Here is an 18,439-nt window from a genome sequence, read left to right as displayed (position 1 = left end):
GGACCTTGGGGACATGGGGGGGAATGGGGACTTGGGGGGCAGTGGAGACATGGGGGGGGGGTAATGGGGACACTTGGGGACACTTGGTGACCTTGGGGACATGGGGGGGCAGTGGGGACACTTAGTGGCATGGGGGGGGCAATGGGGACACTTGGGGACCCTTGGGGACATGGGGGGCAATGGGGACCCTGGGGGGAACGGGGACTTGGGGGGATGTGGGGGGGCAGTGGGGCCACGCGGTGACTCGGGGTGCGGTGACTCGGGGTGCCGGTGCTGTCCCCCCCCCCGGGGCAGCCGCACACGTGAGGCCGCGGCGGCGCCCAAACAGCCGCACCCCGGATGTTTTGGGGCGCCTGGTGCCCCGGGGGGGGTGTCGCCGCACCCCAAGATTCTTCCTCCCTCCCCCCCCCCGCCAAGTTCTTCCAGCCCCGAATCCCCCTGATACCTGGATCCCCCCAATCCCCCTGTCCCCCCAAAATACCTCGATCCCCCCTGTTCCCCCCCAATCCCCTTAATGCCTGGATCTCTCCTGTCCCCCCAATACCTGGATCCCCCCAATTCCCCCCCTGTCCCCCCCAAAATACCTCGATCCCCCCTGTTCCCCCCCAATCCCCTTAATGCCTGGATCCCTCCTGTCCCCCAATCCCTGGATCCCCCCCAATTCCCCCTGTCCCCCCAATACCTGGATCCTCCCCAATTCCCCCCTGTCCCCCTCCAAAATACCTCGATCCCCCCTGTTCCCCCCCAATCCCCTTAATGCCTGGATCCCCCCAATTCCCCCCTGTCCCCCCCAATCCCTGGATCCCCCCCAATTCCCCCCTGCCCCCCCCAATACCTGGATCCCCCGATCCCCCTGGGTACCCGGATCCCCCCTGTCCCCCCCAATCCTCCCCAATCCTGGATCCCCCCAATTCCCCCTGGATCCCCTCTGTTCCCCCCAATCCCCTTAATGCCTGGATCCCTCCTGTCCCCCCCGTCCCCCCAATCCCTGGATCCCCCCCAATCCCCCCTGTTCCCCCTAATACCTTGATCCCCTCTGTCCCCCCCAATCCCCCTGATGCCTGGATCCCCCCCGTCCCCCCTAATACCTGGGTCCCCCCAATTCCTCCCTGTCCCCCCCAATCCCTGGATCCCCCCAATTACCCCCTAATACATGGATCCCCAATCCCCCCCAATACCTGGATCCCCCCAATTCCCCCCTGTCCCCCCCAATCCCCCCTGATACCTGGATCCCCCCCAATCGCCCCCTGTCCCCCCTAATACCTGGATCCCCCCCAATCCCTGGATCCCCCCAATTGCCCCCTAATACCTAGATCCCCTCCTGTGCTCCCCAATCCCTGGATCCCCCCAATTCCCCCCCCAGTCCCCTTAATGCCTGGATCCCCCCAAACGCCCCCTGTCCCCCCTAATCCCTGGATACCCCCCAATACCCCCTGTCCCCCCCCAATCCCTGGATCCCCCCCCAATCCCTGGATCCCTCCCATTCCCCCCCAGTCCCGTTAATGCCTGGATCCCCTCAATCCCCCCTGTTCCCCCCCATCCCTGGATCCCCCCCAATCCCTGAATCCCCCCAATTCCCCCCTTTCCCCCCTAATACCTGTCCCCCCCCAGTCCCTGGATCCCCCCCAATTCCCCCCTGTGCCCCCCTAATCCCTGGATCCCCCCAATTCCCCCCCAATCCCCTTAATGCCTGGATCCCCTCTGTCCCCCCCAATTCCCCCCTGTGCTCCCCAATCCCTGGATCCCCCCAATTCCCCCCTATCCCCCCCAATCCTTGGATCCCCCCTGTGCCCCCCAATTCCCCCCTGTCCCCCCCCAATTCCCCCCCAATCCCCTTAATGCCTGGATCCCCCCCAATTCCCCCCTGTGCTCCCCAATCCCTGGATCCCCCCAATCCCCCCCCGGTCCCCCCGTTACCCGCAGGGGCGCGGGCGGCGTTGGGGCGCGGGGGTCCCCGCGAGGCGCTGGGCGATGCGGCTCTCGACGGCGAGGGCTCGCGGGGTGCGCAGGCGGCCGGGGGCGCAGGGCAGGCGGCAGCGCGGGCACCGGACGATGAGGCCGGGGGGTGGCTCCTCGGGGGGCCCCCCAAGCTTTTCGGGGGGGCCCCCCAAGCTTTTCGGGGCGCAGGCAGCGGCGGCAGCAGCTGTGCTCGCACGCCAGCAGCACCGGGTCCCGCAGCCGCTGCCCGCAGCCCACGCACGACGTGTCCCGCGCCAGCCGCGCCAGGGGACCCCGCTGAGGGGTAGGGGGACCCCCCTGAGGGGCAGGGGGACCCCCCTGAGGAGTTGGGGGACCCCCCCGAGCCGGGGAACCCCCCCGCGGCAGCCCCGAGGGGGGCCATGGCGTGTGCGAGGCGTGTGCGAGGCGTGTGCGAGGGAAGCGGGAGGGAGGGAGGGAGGGACGGTGACGGGGAGGGACAGGCCGAGGGGAAGGACACGGGGACACACGGACACTCAGACACGGGGAGGGACACGGGGACACTCGGAGGGACGTGGAAGGACATGGGGAGGCTTGGACAGAGGGACATGGAAGGATATGGGGACACTCAGAGGGACGTGGAGGGACATGGGGACAGGGATGGACATGGGGACACTCGGATACAGGGACATGGGAGGACGTGGGGACACTCAGAGGGACGTGGAAGGACACAGGGAGACTTGGACACAGGGACATGGAAGGACATGGGGACACTCAGACACAGGGAGGGACACGGGGACACTCAGAGGGACATGGGAGGACACAGGGACAGGGATGGACACAGCAGGACATGGGGACGCTCAGATAGAGGGACATGGAAGGACGTGGGGACACGCTCAGAGGGACATGGGAGGACACAGGGAGACTTGGACACAGGGACATGGAAGGACATGGGGACACTCAGAGGGACGTGGAAGGACACAGGGACACTTGGACAGAGGAAAATGGAAGGACATGGGGACACTTGGACACAGGGACATGGAAGGACACAGGGACACTTGGACACAGGAAAGGACACAGGGACAGGGATGGACATGGGAGGACACGGGGACACTCGGATAGAGGGACATGGAAGGATGTGGGGACACGCTCAGAGGGACATGGAAGGACACAGGGACACCTGGACACAGGGACATGGAAGGACATGAGGACACTCAGAGGGATGTAGAAGGACACAGGGACAGGGATGGACATGGGGACACTTGGACACAGGGACATGGAAGGACATGGGGGACACTCAGAGGGACGTGGAAGGACACAGGGACACTTGGACAGAGGGAAATGGAAGGACATGGGGACACTCAGAGGGACATGGAAGGACACAGGGACAGGGATGGACATGGGAAGACATGGGGACACTCGGATAGAGGGACATGGAAGGACGTGGGGACACTCGGACACAGGGAAGGACATGGGGACACTCAGAGGGACATGGGAGGACACGGGGACACTCGGATAGAGGGACATGGAAGGACGTGGGGACACGCTCAGAGGGACATGGGAGGACACAGGGACACCTGGACACAGGGACATGGAAGGACATGGGGATACTCAGAGGGATGTAGAAGGACACAGGGACAGGGATGGACATGGGGACATTTGGACACAGGGACATGGAAGGACATGGGGACACTCAGAGGGACGTGGAAGGACACAGGGACACTTGGACAGAGGGAAATGGAAGGACATGGGGACACTCAGAGGGACATGGAAGGACACAGGGACAGGGATGGACATGGGAGGACACGGGGACACTCGGATAGAGGGACATGGAAGGACGTGGGGACACTCGGACACAGGGAAGGACGTGGGGACACTTCGACACAGGGACATGGAAGGACACAGGGACACTTGGACACAGGGAAGGACACAGGGACAGGGATGGACATGGGAGGACACGGGGACACTCGGATAGAGGGACATGGAAGGATGTGGGGACACGCTCAGAGGGACATGGAAGGACACAGGGACACCTGGACACAGGGACATGGAAGGACATGGGGGACACTCAGAGGGACGTGGAAGGACACAGGGACACTTGGACACAGGGAAATGGAAGGACATGGGGACACAGACACAGGGAAGGACATGGGGACACTCAGAGGGACATGGAAGGACACAGGGACAGGGATGGACATGGGAGGACACAGGGACACTTGGATAGAGGGACATGGAAGGACGTGGGGACACGCTCAGAGGGACACAGAAGGACACAGGGACACCTGGACACAGGGATATGGAAGGACGTGGGGACACTCAGAGGGACATGGAAGGACACAGGGACACCTGGACAGAGGGAAATGGAAGGACATGGGGACACTCAGAGGGACATGGAAGGACACAGGGACAGGGATGGACATGGGAGGACACGGGGACACTCGGATAGAGGGACATGGAAGGACGTGGGGACACGCTCAGAGGGACACAGAAGGACACAGGGACACCTGGACACAGGGATATGGAAGGACGTGGGGACACTCAGAGGGACATGGAAGGACACAGGGACACCTGGACACAGGGAAATGGAAGGACATGGGGACACTCAGAGGGACATGGAAGGACACAGGGACAGGGATGGACATGGGAGGACACGGGGACACTCGGATAGAGGGACATGGAAGGACGTGGGGACACTCGGACACAGGGAAGGACGTGGGGACGCTCAGAGGGACATGGAAGGACACAGGGAGACTTGGACACAGGGACATGGGAGGACATGGGGACACTCAGATGCAGGGACATGGAAGGACATGGGGACACTCAGAGGGACAGGGACACAGGGACATGGAAGGACACAGGGACATGAAAGGATATGGGGACACTCAGACACAGGGAAGGACATGGGGACACTCAGACATGGAAGGACACAGGGACAGGGATGGGCATGGAAGGACATGGGGTCACTCGGACAGAGGGACACGGAAGGACATGGGGACACCTGGAAAGAGGGACACGGAAGGCCACGGGAAGACACAGAACGATTCGGATATTGGCAGGAACCTCCAAGCAGGGCCCCCTCCCGCGGGATCGGGGGCTCCGAGCTCCATCCAACCTGGTCCTCAACCCCTCCAGGGACGGGGCAGCCCCCGATTCCTCGGGGACCCTGCTCCTCGCCCCCCTCCCGGGGCAGAAATTCCTCCTGGGGTCCAGTCTAAACCTGCCCCTCTCCAGTTTATCCCCGTTCCCCCTCGTCCCGTCGCTCCGAGCCTTCGGGAGGACCCTCTCCAGCTTTCCTGGAGCCCCTTCGGGTCCTTCTAAGGTCTCCTGGGAGCCTTCTCTTCTCCAGGCTGAACAACCCCAACCCTCTCAGCCTCCGACGGGAGGTTCTCCAGCCCTTGGATCATCCTCGGAGCCGCCTCTGGGCTCGTTCCAACAGCTCCATCTCCTTCTGATGGTGAGGATTCCAGCCCTGGACACCATCCGAGGTCTCGGAGAGAGGAGCAGAGGGGACGCAGCCCAGGACACGGGGGGTTTCAGGGCCGCAAAAACCTCGTTGCCGGCTCCTGTTGAGGTTCTCCTCCCCCAGCATCCCAAATCCTCCTCCATCTCATCATCCACAGCTTGGATTGGAACCGGGAATCGCCCCCACCAGCCGTAGGACCTTGTTGAACCTCCTGAGGTTCTCCCAGCCCCACGTCTCCATCGCGTCCAGGTCCCTCTGGACGCCACCATCCTCCCGGTGCGACAACCGCCCCGCTCAGCTCGGCGTCACCTCCAAATTAGCGGAGGTCGCCCTCCATCTCGCTCTCCAGACCATTAACGAAGAGATTAACGGGCTCCGGTCCCAGCACAGACCCCTGGGGGGTCACCCCTCTCCGCGCCGGAGACAAATCCCGCCGGCACCAACCATCGGAGCGTCCACCCCAGGTCACGTTGGAGCCGAACGCCGTCCGCGCAGAGCACCGGATCCCCGCGGTGCCAGACCCCGTCCGGGACGCCAAATCGCGGGATGCCGGTGGTGCCGGCAGTCAGGAAGCCAAACGTCGTCTGTGCCCGAGCACCAGATCCCGGCGGTGCCAGATATCGGAGCATGGAACCCCGGCGACACCGGACGGCACACGGACAAATCCTCGGGGGGCCGGAGCACCGGGTGCCGGCGCTGCCTGATGGCACAGACACGAACCTCGGCAGTGCCAGAGCACCGGGTCCTGGAGGCGCTTCAGAATCCCGAATTCCAGATCCCGGCAGTGCCAGAGCACCGGGTCCTGGTTCCATCTTAGAGCCCCAAACGCCAGATCCCATTAGAACTTCCGAGTCCCAAACTCCAGATCCCGGCACTGCCAGAGCACCGGATCCTGGTTCCGTCTTAGAGCCCCAAACTCCAGATCCTGATTCCATCTTAGAGCCCCAAACTCCAGATCCCGGCACTGCCAGAGCACCAGATGCTGGAAGCGCTTCAGAATCCCAAATTCCAGATCCCGGCAGTGCCAAATCACCAGATCCTGATTCCGTTTTAGAGCCCCAAACTCCAGATCCCGGCACTGCCAGAGCACCCGATCCTGGAAGCACTTCAGAATCCTGAATTCCAGATCCCGGCAGTGCCAGAGCACCAGATCCTGATTCCATCTTAGAGCCCCAAAGTCCAGATCCCGGCACTGCCAGAGCACCCGATCCCATTAGCACTTCCGAGTCCCAAACTCCAGATCCCGGCACTGCCAAATCACCAGATCCTGATTCAGTCTTAGAGCCCCAAACTCCAGATCCCGGCACTGCCAGAGCACCCGATCCTGGAAGCACTTCAGAATCCCGAATTCCAGATCCTGGCAGTGCCAGAGCACCGGATCCTGGTTCCATCTTAGAGCCCCAAACGCCAGATCCCATTAGAACTTCCGAGTCCCAAACTCCAGATCCCGGCAGTGCCAGAGCACCCGATCCTGATTCCATCTTAGAGCCCCAAACTCCAGATCCCAGCAGTGCCAGAGCACCAGATCCTGGAATCACTTCAGAATCCTGAATTCCAGATCCCGGCAGTGCCAAATCACCAGATCCTGATTCCGTCTTAGAGCCCCAAGCTCCAGATCCTGGCACTGCCAGAGCACTGGATCCTGGAAGCGCTTCAGAATCCTGAATTCCAGATCCCGGCAGTGCCAAATCACCAGGTCCTGATTCCATCTTAGAGCCCCAAAGTCCAGATCCTGGCAGTGCCAGAGCACCAGATCCTGATTCCATCTTAGAGCCCCAAGCTCCAGATCCCAGCAGTGCCAGAGCACTGGATCCCATTAGCACTTCCGAGTCCCAAACTCCAGATCCCGGCAGTGCCAAATCACCAGATCCTGGAATCACTTCAGAATCCTGAATTCCAGATCCCGGCAGTGCCAAATCACCAGGTCCTGATTCCATCTTAGAGCCCCAAACTCCAGATCCCGGCAGTGCCAGAGCACTGGATCCCATTAGCACTTCCGAGCCCCAAACTCCAGATCCCGGCAGTGCCAGAGCACCGGATCCCATTAGCACTTCCGAGCCCCAAACTCCAGATCCCGGCAGTGCCAAATCACCAGGTCCTGATTCCATCTTAGAGCCCCAAACTCCAGATCCCGGCAGTGCCAGAGCACTGGATCCCATTAGCACTTCCGAGCCCCAAACTCCAGATCCCGGCAGTGCCAAAGCATTTGATCCTGGTACCATCTTAGAGCCCCAAACTCCGGATCCCGGCGCTGCCGGACACCCCGGAGCCACCCCCCGGCGTTGCCGCTGTCCCCTCACTCCCAATCCGTTGGCGAACGGATGACGAGCGGCGCGGCGTTTTTCCTGCCAGCGCGGATGCCGGGGTAGAAGAGCGGCCAGACCTTCTCGGTGAAGGTGTCGGTGAAGGTGAAGATGTGCGAGCGATCCGTCACGTTATAGAACGCCACCTTGCCGGCTTCGTAGTCCAGGAAGATCCCGACGCGCTTGGGTTTGACCCGCAGCGTCAACGGCGTGAAGGGCGTGGTGGTGGCCGCGTACTTGTCCCCGTTCCAGAGCCGGACGCGCCAATATCCCGTCTCCGGCAGCGGCATGGCCTCCCCTTTCCGGTTGACGGAATCCTTGCAGACGCCGAGCGCCCAGTGGGTTTTGTCGCCCACTTCCACCTCCCAGTAGTGGCGGCCGGAGGTGAAGCCCTGGGCGGCGAGGACGCAGGGGTAGACGGTGAAACGCTGCGGCGTCTCCGGCAAATCCGGCAGCCGCGCCTCCACGAAACGCACGCTCTTGCGGTCGTCCGACAGGAGCAGGTTGGGATGCGCCGTGGCGGGATCCAGCGTCACCTCGGCTGCGCGGGGAGGGGATGCAGAGAAGGGTTGAAGCGTCGGGGTTGGAAGGGAACCTTGAAGGCGATCCAGTTCCAACCCCGCCACGGGATCTGGGGCTCCGAGGCCCAGCTGAGCCGGCCTGGAACGCCTCCAGGGATCGGAGAATCATGCTCATGGAATCACCAGGTTGGGAGAGACCCTCTGGATCATGGAGTCCAACCATCCCCATCGATCACTGACCCTCAGCGCCTCGTCCACCCGTCCCTTGAACCCTCCAGGGATGGGAACTCAACCCCCTCCCTCTTCCAGCACCCAACGACCCTTTCCATGAAGAATTTTTTCCTCATATCCAGCCTGACCCTCCCCTGGTGGAGCTTGGGGACGTTCCCCATCATCCTTTCCCCTGTTTTTAGGAGAAGAGCCCAGCTCCCTCCTCTCCACACCCTCCTCGAGCCCTTCTCCTCAGAGCTGCTCTCAATCCCATCACCTCCCAGGCTGGATTGAAACCGGAGACGCTCCCAATCCCGCTGTAGGACCTCGGCCTGGTGGAACCTCCCGGAGGTGACGAGGATTTAGGGCTTTAGGGAGCGGGATTCCTCACCCAGGAGGCGCCGGGAGATCTTGCGGAGGGTGAAGTATTGTCGGGGGAAGCTGCTGAAGTTCTTCTCCAGCTCGATGGCCACGGAAGCCGGATCATCCGCGGGAGCCGCCTCCGCCGCCGCCTCGTACCTGCCGGCAGCCCCCGGGGGGGGGGGGAGGTGGGACGTGCTTTGAGGGGGGAGCAGCCCCCAAATCCCCGCGTTCGGCCCCAAAATGGAGCCTGGAGAGCAGCCGCGAGGAGCCGCGAGGAGCTTACCTGGCCAGGGTGTCCTTGATGTCCTGAAAGGGGGGGGAAAGGGGAAAAATGGGGGGAGAAGGGGGGGAAAACGAGGGGAGAAGGAGGGGAAAACGGGGGGAGAAGGGGGGAAAACGGGGGGAGAAGGGGGGGAAAACGGGGGCAGAAGGGGGGGGAAAACGAGGGGAGAAGGGGGGGAAAACGGGGGGAGAAGGAGGGGAAAACGGGGGGAGAAGGAGGGGAAAACGAGAGGAGAAGGAGGGGAAAACGAGGGGAAAAGGAGGGGAAAACGGGGGGAAAAGGAGGGGAAAACGGGGGGAGAAGGAGGGGAAAACGGGGGGAGAAGGAGGGGAAAACAGAAAGGAGAGTAGGAAAAATGGGGGGAGAACAGGGAAAATGGGGGAGAACAGGGAAAATGGGAGGGAGAAGGAGGGAAAATGGGAGGGGAGAAGGAGGGAAAACGAGGGGGGAAGGGAGGGAAAACGAGGGGAGAAGGAGGGGAAAACGGGGGGAGAAGGAGGGGAAATGGAGAGGGAGAAGGAGGGAAAATGGGGGGGAGAATGAAGGAAAACGGGAGGATAACAGGGAAAATGGGGGGGAGAACAGGGAAAATGGGGGGGAGAAGGAGGGAAAATGGGGGGGGAGGAGGAGGGAAAATGGGGGGGAGAAGGAGGGAAAATGGGGGGGGAGAAGGAGGGAAAATGGGGGGAGAAGGAGGGAAAATGGGGGGGAGGAGGAGGGAAAATGGGGGGGAGGAGGAGGGAAAATGGAGGGGAGAAGGAGGGAAAATGGGGGAGAAGGAGGGAAAATGGAGGGGAGAAGGAGGGAAAATGGGGGGAGAAGGAGGGAAAATGGGGGGGAGAAGGAGGGAAAATGGGGGGAGAAGGAGGGAAAATGGAGAGGGAGAAGGAGGGAAAATGGGGGGAGAAGGAGGGAAAATGGGGAGGGAGAAGGAGGGAAAATGGGGGGAGAAGGAGGGAAAATGGGGGGAGAAGGAGGGAAAACGGGGGGAGAAGGAGGGAAAAGGGGAGGGAGAAGGAGGGAAAAGGGGAGGGAGAAGGAAGGAAAAACGAGGGGGAGAGTAGGAAAAATGGGGGGAGAACAGGAAAAATGGAGAGAAGGAGGGAAAATGGGGGGAGAAGGAGGGAAAATGGGGGGAGAAGGAGGGAAAATGGGGAGGGAGAAGGAGGGAAAATGGGGGGAGAAGGAAGGAAAACGGGAAGGAGAGTAGGAAAAATGGGGGGATAACAGGGAAAATGGGGGGAGAAAAGGGAAAATGGGGGGGGAGAAGGAGGGAAAACGGGGGAGAAGGAGGGAAAAGGGGAGGGAGAAGGAGGGAAAATGGGAAGGAGAGTAGGAAAAATGGGGGGAGAAAAGGGAAAATGGGGGGAGAACAGGGAAAATGGGGGGGAGAAGGAGGCAAAACGGGGGAGAAGGAGAGAAAGAAAGCAAGGGAAAAACGGGGAAAGAAAGCAGGGCAAAACGGGAGGGAGAAGCAGGGAAAAAGGCAGGTTAGGTGTGCCAGGTCGTCCCCCGATCCTGACCTCTGGGCCCCATTCCCAGGATCCCGTTCGCGGTGCCGACCCCACCTTGAGCATCTCGGCGTGGGGCTGCAGGCACTTCTCCTCCAGCCCGGCCACGAGGGCAGCCAGGGCCCGGCGCTGCTCCGAGAGCCGAGCCACGTTGGCCTGGAGCCGCTGCAGGATCTCCTGCTCCTCCTCGGCCACTTGCCGCAGCAGCAGCTGCTCCTCGGCCGCCAGCAGCTGGTGCAGCTCCTCGAACTCCCGCGCGATGCGTTCCCGCTGCAGGGCCACGTTCCTCTGAGGCCAGAGGACGGGAGAAGGCAGCGGTGAGCGCCGGGAGCCCCCCGGATCAACCGATATCCCCCCTCCCAAAGCACCCAACCTGCCTTCAGCTGGCTCGGCTTCTTCTCCTCTCGCGCGCGGCGCTTGGCGACCAACTCCAGCTGCCGCTCCAGAGGCTCCAGGCAGCGCTGCAGCTTCTCCTGCCAGCGGGGAAGGGAAGAGGGTGGGACACAGGGTGGGGGACCCCTGCCCTGAATCCTTCCTTTGACCCCAAAACCCTCCCTCCATCCCCGAACCCCTCCCTCCTCCATCCCTGGATCCTTCCTTGGCACCCAAATCCCTCCCTCCATCCCCAAATCCCTTCTTCCTCCATCCCTGAATCCTTCTTTTGACCCCAAATCCCCCTCTCCATCCTCAAATCCCTCCCTCCTCCATCCCTGGATCCTTCCTTTGACCCCAAATCCCTCCGTCCTCCATCCCTGGATCCTTCCTTTGACCCCAAATCCCTCCCTCCATCCCTGAATCCCTCTAGAAACAGCCCTGGAGTGGAATTTGGGGCAGAAAACGGAGATGGAGACCAATCATGGTTGAAAAAACCTCCAGGAATAGCTCTGGAGTGGGATTTGGGGTAGAAAACGGAGATGGAGACCAATCATGGTTGAAAAAACCTCCAGGAATAGCTCTGGAGTGGAATTTGGGGTAGAAAATGGAGATGGAGACTAATCGTAGCTGAAAAAAAGCTCCAGAAACAGTCTGGGAGTGGAATTTGGGGTAGAAAACAGAGATGGAGACCAAGCATGGTTGAAAAAATCTCTAGGAACACTCTTGGAGTGGAATTTGGGGTAGAAAACAGAGATGGAGACTAATCATGGCTGAAAAAGTCTCCAGAAACAGCCCTGGCGTGGAATTTGGGGTTGAAAATGGAAGGGGAGACTAATTGTAGCTAAAAAAACCTCCAGGAACAGCTCTGGAGAGGAATTTGGGGCAGAAAATGGAGATGGAGACCAATCATGGCTGGAAAAAACCTCCAGAAACAGCTCTGGAGTGGAATTTAGGGGTAGAAAACAGAGATGGAGACCAATCATGGCAGAAAAAAACCTCCAGAAACAGTCTGGGAGTAGAATTTGGGGCAGAAAATGGAGATGGAGACCAATCATGACCGGAAAAAATCTCTAGAAACACTCTTGGAGTGGAATTTGGGGCAGAAAATGGAGATGGAGACCAATCATGACCGGAAAAAATCTCTAGAAACACTCTTGGAGTGGAATTTGGGGCAAACAATGGAAATGGAGACTAAGCATGGTTGAAAAAAACCTCCAGAAACAGTCTGGGAGTGGAATTTGGGGTAGAAAACGGAGATGGAGACTAATCATGGTTGAAAAAGCCTCCAGAAACAGTCCTGGAGTGGAATTTGGGGCTGAAAATGGAAGTGGAGACTAATTGTAGCTAAAAAAAACCTCCAGGAACAGCTCAGGAGAGGAATTTGGGGCAGAAAATGGAGATGGAGACCAATCATGGTTGAAAAAAAGCTCCAGAAACACTCCTGGAGTGGAATTTGGGGTAGAAAACAGAGATGGAGACCAATCATGGCTGAAAAAAAGCTCCAGAAACAGCTCTGGAGTGGGATTTAGGGGTAGAAAACAGAGATGGAGACCAATCATGGCTGAAAAAAACCTCCAGAAACAGTCTGGGAGTAGAATTTGGGGCAGAAAATGGAGATGGAGACCAATCATGACCGGAAAAAATCTCTAGAAACACTCTTGGAGTGGAATTTGGGGCAAACAATGGAAATGGAGACTAAGCATGGTTGAAAAAAACCTCCAGGAACAGCTCTGGAGTGGAATTTGGGGCAGAAAATGGAAGTGGAGACTAATTGTAGCTAAAAAAACCTCCAGGAACAGCTCTGGAGTGGAATTTGGGACAGAAAATGGAAGTAGAGACTAATTGTAGCTAAAAAAACCTCCAGGAACAGCTCAGGAGTGGAATTTGGGGCAGAAAATGAAAGTGGAGACCAATCGTGGCTGGAAAAAATCTCCAGAAACACCCTAGGAGTGGAATTTGGAGCGGAAAATGGAAATGGAGACTAATCATGGTTGAAAAAACCTCCAGGAATAGCTCTGGAGTGGAATTTGGGGCAGAAAACAGAGATGGAGACCAATCATGGCTGAAAAAACCTCCAGGAATAGCTCTGGAGTGGGATTTGGGGTAGAAAATGGAGATGGAGACTAATCGTAGCTGAAAGAAAGCTCCAGAAACACTCCTGGAGTGGAATTTGGGGTAGAAAACAGAGATGGAGACCAATCATGGTTGAAAAAATCTCTAGGAACACTCTTGGAGTGGAATTCGGGGCAGAAAATGGAGATGGAGACCAATCATGGCTGAAAAAAAGCTCCAGGAACAGCTCTGGAGTGGAATTTGGGGTTGAAAATGGAAGTGGAGACTAATTGTAGCTAAAAAAACCTCCAGAAACAGCTCAGGAGAGGAATTTGGGGCAGAAAACGGAGATGGAGACCAATCATGACTGAAAAAAACCTCCAGAAACAGTCTGGGAGTAGAATTTGGGGTAGAAAACAGAGATGGAGACTAATCATGGTTGAAAAAACCTCCAGGAACAGCTCTGGAGTGGGATTTGGGGCAGAAAATGGAGATGGAGACCAATCATGGCTGGAAAAAATCTCCAGAAACACCCTAGGAGTGGAATTTGGAGCGGAAAATGGAAATGGAGACTAAGCACGGTTGAAAAAACCTCCAGAAACAGTCCTGGAGTGGAATTTGGGGCAGAAAACAGAGATGGAGACCAATCATGGTTGAAAAAACCTCCAGGAACAGCTCTGGAGTGGAATTTGGGGCAGAAAACAGAGATGGAGGCTAATTGTAGCTGGAAAAAAAGCTCCAGAAACAGTCCTGGAGTGGAATTTGGGGCAGAAAATGGAGATGGAGACCAATCGTGGCTGGAAAAAAGCTCCAGAAACAGTCCTGGAGTGGAATTTGGGGTAGAAAACGGAGATGGAGACCAATCATGACTGAAAAAAACCTCCAGAAACAGTCTGGGAGTAGAATTTGGGGTAGAAAACAGAGATGGAGACCAATCATGGTTGAAAAAACCTCCAGGAACAGCTCTGGAGTGGAATTTGGGGTTGAAAATGGAGATGGAGACTAATCGTAGCTGAAAGAAAGCTCCAGAAACACTCCTGGAGTGGAATTTGGGGCAGAAAACGGAGATGGAGACTAATCATGGTTGAAAAGAACCTCCAGAAACAGTCCTGGAGTGGAATTTGGGGTAGAAAACGGAGATGGAGACCAATCATGGCTGAAAAAAAGCTCCAGAAACAGTCTGGGAGTGGAATTTGGGGTAGAAAACAGAGATGGAGACCAATCATGGTTGAAAAAACCTTCAGAAACAGTCTGGGAGTGGAATTTGGGGTAGAAAATGGAGATGGAGACCAATCATGGCTGAAAAAGTCTCCAGAAACACCTTTGGAGCGGACTTCGGGGCGGCAAAGCCGCAGCGTGGGGCCGCACCTTGTACTCGAGGGCGGCCTCGTCGAGCGGCAGCAGGTCGTGGGCGCGGTGGTCGCTGGAGATCTCGCAGAGGAGGCAGACGAGGGCCTGGTCGTCGCGGCAGAAGCGCGCCAGGGCCTGGCCGTGCCGGCGGCAGGAGTTCTCCTCGCGGTTCTTGCGTTTGGCGCCGCGGAGCTGCCGGGCGGCCTCCACCATGTTGCCGAGCTGCCGGTTGGGGCGGAAGCTGCGGTGCCGCGAGGTTTTGCGGCAGACGGGGCAGGGGAAATCGCGGGCCAGCTCGGCCCACCAGCGCGTGATGCAGCGGCGGCAGAAGTTGTGGCCGCACTCGATGATCACCGGGTCCTGAAGATACTCCAGGCAGACCGAGCAGCTCGCTTCCACCTGCAGCGTCTCCAGGGGGTCGGCGCCCGCCATGGCGGCCCCGGAAAAGGCCTGGCCGGGGGGAAAAGAGCTCGGAGACGCCAAGGGGAAGGGGCAGGTGGAGGAAAAGCGCGAGAAGAAACGGCGGCGACACAGCTTCTGAGACGTTTTGGGGTGAAAATACCTCAATTCCACCACGGCGACGATGACGTCTCAGCACGAAGCGAGGCTGAAGGGAGACGGTGTGGATTTGAGGAGCTTTTGGGGTGAAAACACCTCGATTTCATCAAAGTAACGATGTCATCTCAGCACGAAGCGAGGCTGAAGGGAGACGGTGTGGATCTGAGGAGCTTTTGGGGTAAAAACACCTCAATTCCACCACGGCGACGATGTCGTCTCAGCACGAAGCGAGGCTGAAGGGAGACGGCGCGGATTTGAGGAGCTTTTGGGGTGAAAACACCTCAATTCCACCACGGCGACGATGTCGTCTCAGCACGAAGCGAGGCTGAAGGGAGACGGCGCGGGTTTGAGGAGCTTTTGGGGTGAAAACACCTCAATTCCACCACGGCGATGATGACGTCTCAGCACGAAGCGAGGCTGAAGGGAAACAGTGTGGATTTGAGGAGCTTTTGGGGTGAAAACACCTCAATTTGATGGAGGCAACAACATCATCGTGGCAGGAAGTGAGGCCGAGGCACCAGCGCGGCTCCCGGGGGCTGGTTTTGGGGAGAAATGAGGTGAATTCAGTGAAATCGAGAACCCAGAGGGCAGGAGCTGCCTATAGCCCCCTCCCCCAACCCATAGCAGCCCCTATAGGAGATGCCCTATAGGGGATTCTGCACCTGAGGGGCTCCCTACGGGACTTATAGGGCAGGGGGAGGGATTCTCCATAGGGATGGGGGCCCTATAGAGGCTCTAGGGGGCTCGGTGGGGCAAGATCTATAGGAAGAGTCCCAGCTGGGGGGGGGATGTTCTGGGTCGCTATAGGGGTGCCTACAAGGGAGACCCCAAAGGAATAAGGCCATGTTAGGGCCCGTATAGCACAGTCCCTATAGAAAGGGGTCAGCAAGGGGGTCCCTATAGCGTGGCACCTACAGGAAGGATCCTATAGGGGATCTCCCATACGGAGGGGATGCACAGGGGTAGTTACAGGGGGACTCAACTGGAAGGGTTCTATAGGGAGGGCTCTATACAGGGGGGTCCCTATATGGGATTTCAATAGGGCATTCCTATAGGGGGTCCCTATAAGCAAGGAACTATTGGGGGGGGGCGCTATAGGGAAGGTTTTATAGGGAGGGGCTCTATACGGGATCCCTATAGAAAGGGATCTAAAAGGGGAGGTCTCTATAGGGGGGGATCCATAAGGAGTGGCCCTATAGGGGACGCTCTATAGCGAGCAGACCGTATAGACCGGATCTATTGGGGGGAGTCCCTATAGCCTGGGATCTATAAGGATCTATAAGGATCTACAAGGTCCTATAAAGATCTATAAGGAACTATAAGGTCCTATAGGGAAGGACCTATAGGGAAAGGCTCTATAAGGGAGATCTATAAGGGGTGGATCTATAGGAGCAGCCCTTATTCTATAAAGGGGTCCCCATGGGGGGGGGCGGCAGTCCTTATATAGGCTCCCTATAGGCCGAGATGGATAAGCAGGCCCCTATAGGCGGGCTCTATAGCGAGGGCCCCTATGGGAGGTCCCTATAGGCTGGGATCTATAAGGGGACATCTATAGGGAGCCGCTAAAGGGGGTGGGTTGGCTCTATCGGGGTCCCACGCGCGGCCCCCCTCACCCCCTCTCACCGCTGCTCTCGCCGCCGCCCCAGCCGCCGGAAGTGACGTCACGTCGGCGCAGTCGAACACGGGAAATGGACGCGCAGACCACGCCTCTTCCGGTTGCTGTCAATGGGAGGCTAAGCCCCGCCCACCCAGCCGAGAGCGGCCAATGGGAGCGCAGGCCACGCCCCCTCCCTGTGCGGTCAATGGGAAGCTAAGCCCCGCCCACAGCCGAGAGCGGCCAATGGGAGCGCAGGCCACGCCCCTTCCCTGTGCGGTCAATGGGAAGCTAAGCCCCGCCCACAGCCGAGAGCGGCCAATGGGAGCGCAGGCCACGCCCCTTCCCTGTGCTGTCAATGGGAAGCTAAGCCCCGCCCACAGCCGAGAGCGGCCAATGGAGCGCAGGCCCCGCCCACCAGCGTGGCGCGGCCAATGGGAGCGCGCGATGGCGGCGGCCGTGAAGGACCGCGAGGCGCTGCAGCGGCTCAGCTTCCTCTTCCAGGTGGGGTGGGGGGGCTATAGGGGGAGATTATAGGGGTCTGGGGGGAGTATAGGGGGTATATAAGGGTCGGAGGGGGGCTGGGTGGGGTTTAGGGGTCTAGAGGGGCTTTGGAAGGGGCTATAGGGGTCTGAGTGAGATGTAGCAGTCTGGGGGGGACTACAGGAGAGATTATAGGGGTCCAGGGGGGCTATAAGGGTCAGTATAGGGGTCGGGGGGCCTATAGGGATCATTATAGGGTGGTTAGAGGTGCCTGGGGGGTCTATAGGGGTCAATATAGGGGTCCGGGGAGGCTATAGCGATCATTATGGGTGGTTAGGCATTCCAGGGGTTCTATAAGGGTCAATATAGGGGTCAGGGGAGAGCTGTAGGAATCATTATACGGTGGTTATAGGTAGTGGGGGGGCTATAAGGGTCATTATAGGGGTCGGGGGGGCTATAGGGATCATTATAGGGTGGTTATAGATGCTGGAAGAGTCTATAAGAGTCAATATAGGGATCGGGGTGGGGCTATAGAGATTATTATGGGGGTAGTTAGATGTTCCAGGGGTTCTATAAGGGTCCATATAGGGTTGGGGGGGAGCTGTAGGAATCATTATAGGGTGGTTATAGGTACTGGGGGGGGCTATAAGGGTCATTATAGGGTTGGGGGGGGCTCCGTGGGGTTTTTGGGGCTGGGGGGGTCTCACTCCTGTTTCCGTCCCCTTAGCCGCGCACTGGGTGCTGCCGCACAGCCCGGCCCTCGCCCGCTTCTACTGCGGGACCCAGCGAGGGGGCCGCCCGCCGCCTCGTCCTGCGCCTGTGAGCTGGGGGGGGGGCTTTTGGGGGGGGGTGAAAATGGACACGGGGCAAGGTCCCGACCCCCCCAAATCGCATCTGTGTCCCCCGACCCAGGGCGCCCTCGTGTAAGCGCGTCGTGTGCCGTCGCTGCTGCTCCCTCCTGCTGCCGGGGAGGGGGGGCGGCCAGCGCCTGCGGGGTGAGGGGGGCACCCAGGGAGGGGGGCACCCCAAAGGGGGTAGGGGGGCATCCAGGGGAGGGGGGGGCACCTAATGTGGGAGGGGGACACACAAAGGGGAGGGGGGACACCCAAAGGGGATGGGAGGCACCTAATGTGGGAGGGGGGCACCCAAAGGGGGAGGGGGGGCACTCAAAGGAGGAGGGGGGGCATTCAGGGGGAGGGGGGGCACCCAGAGGGGGATGGGGGGTGCATCCAGGGAGTGGGGGCACCTAATGTGGGAGGGGGGGCACCCCTCAAAGGGGATGGGAGGCACCTATTGTGGGAGGGGGGCACCCAAAGGGGAGGGGGGGCACTCAAAGGAGGAGGGGGGGCATTCAGGGGAGGGGTGCACCCGAAGGGGGATGGGGGGGCATCCAGGGGACTGGGGGCACCTAATGTGGGAGGGGGGGGCATCCAGAGGAGGGGGGGGCACCCAAAGG

At 59.2% G+C, this 18,439-nt stretch overlaps 1 protein-coding gene across 2 annotated transcripts; it reads right to left on the bottom strand.

Annotated features, from left to right (window-relative positions):
• Positions 1-5,466: 5,466 nt before the first annotated feature.
• TRIM39 (tripartite motif containing 39) lies at positions 5,467-16,633 on the bottom strand. Of its 2 annotated transcripts, none has more exons than XM_069881968.1 (7): positions 16,530-16,633; positions 14,367-15,442; positions 10,949-11,044; positions 10,629-10,859; positions 9,061-9,083; positions 8,806-8,933; positions 5,467-8,224 (listed from the first exon to the last, which is right to left on the bottom strand). In XM_069881968.1, the coding sequence occupies exons 2-7, from the start codon at positions 14,778-14,780 to the stop codon at positions 7,677-7,679; spliced, it is 1,440 nt and encodes a 479-aa protein (XP_069738069.1). In that variant the 5' UTR covers positions 14,781-15,442; positions 16,530-16,633; the 3' UTR covers positions 5,467-7,676. The 2 variants fall into 2 exon arrangements, with proteins under 2 accessions (XP_069738069.1, XP_069738070.1); XM_069881969.1 differs by having other exon boundaries at positions 14,367-15,323; positions 16,530-16,609.
• Positions 16,634-18,439: the final 1,806 nt, after the last annotated feature.

The sequence above is a fragment of the Phaenicophaeus curvirostris genome, unplaced genomic scaffold (genome assembly GCF_032191515.1).
Source record: "Phaenicophaeus curvirostris isolate KB17595 unplaced genomic scaffold, BPBGC_Pcur_1.0 scaffold_73, whole genome shotgun sequence".
NCBI lineage: Eukaryota > Metazoa > Chordata > Aves > Cuculiformes > Cuculidae > Phaenicophaeus > Phaenicophaeus curvirostris.
This window is presented reverse-complemented; position numbering and strand designations above follow the sequence as displayed.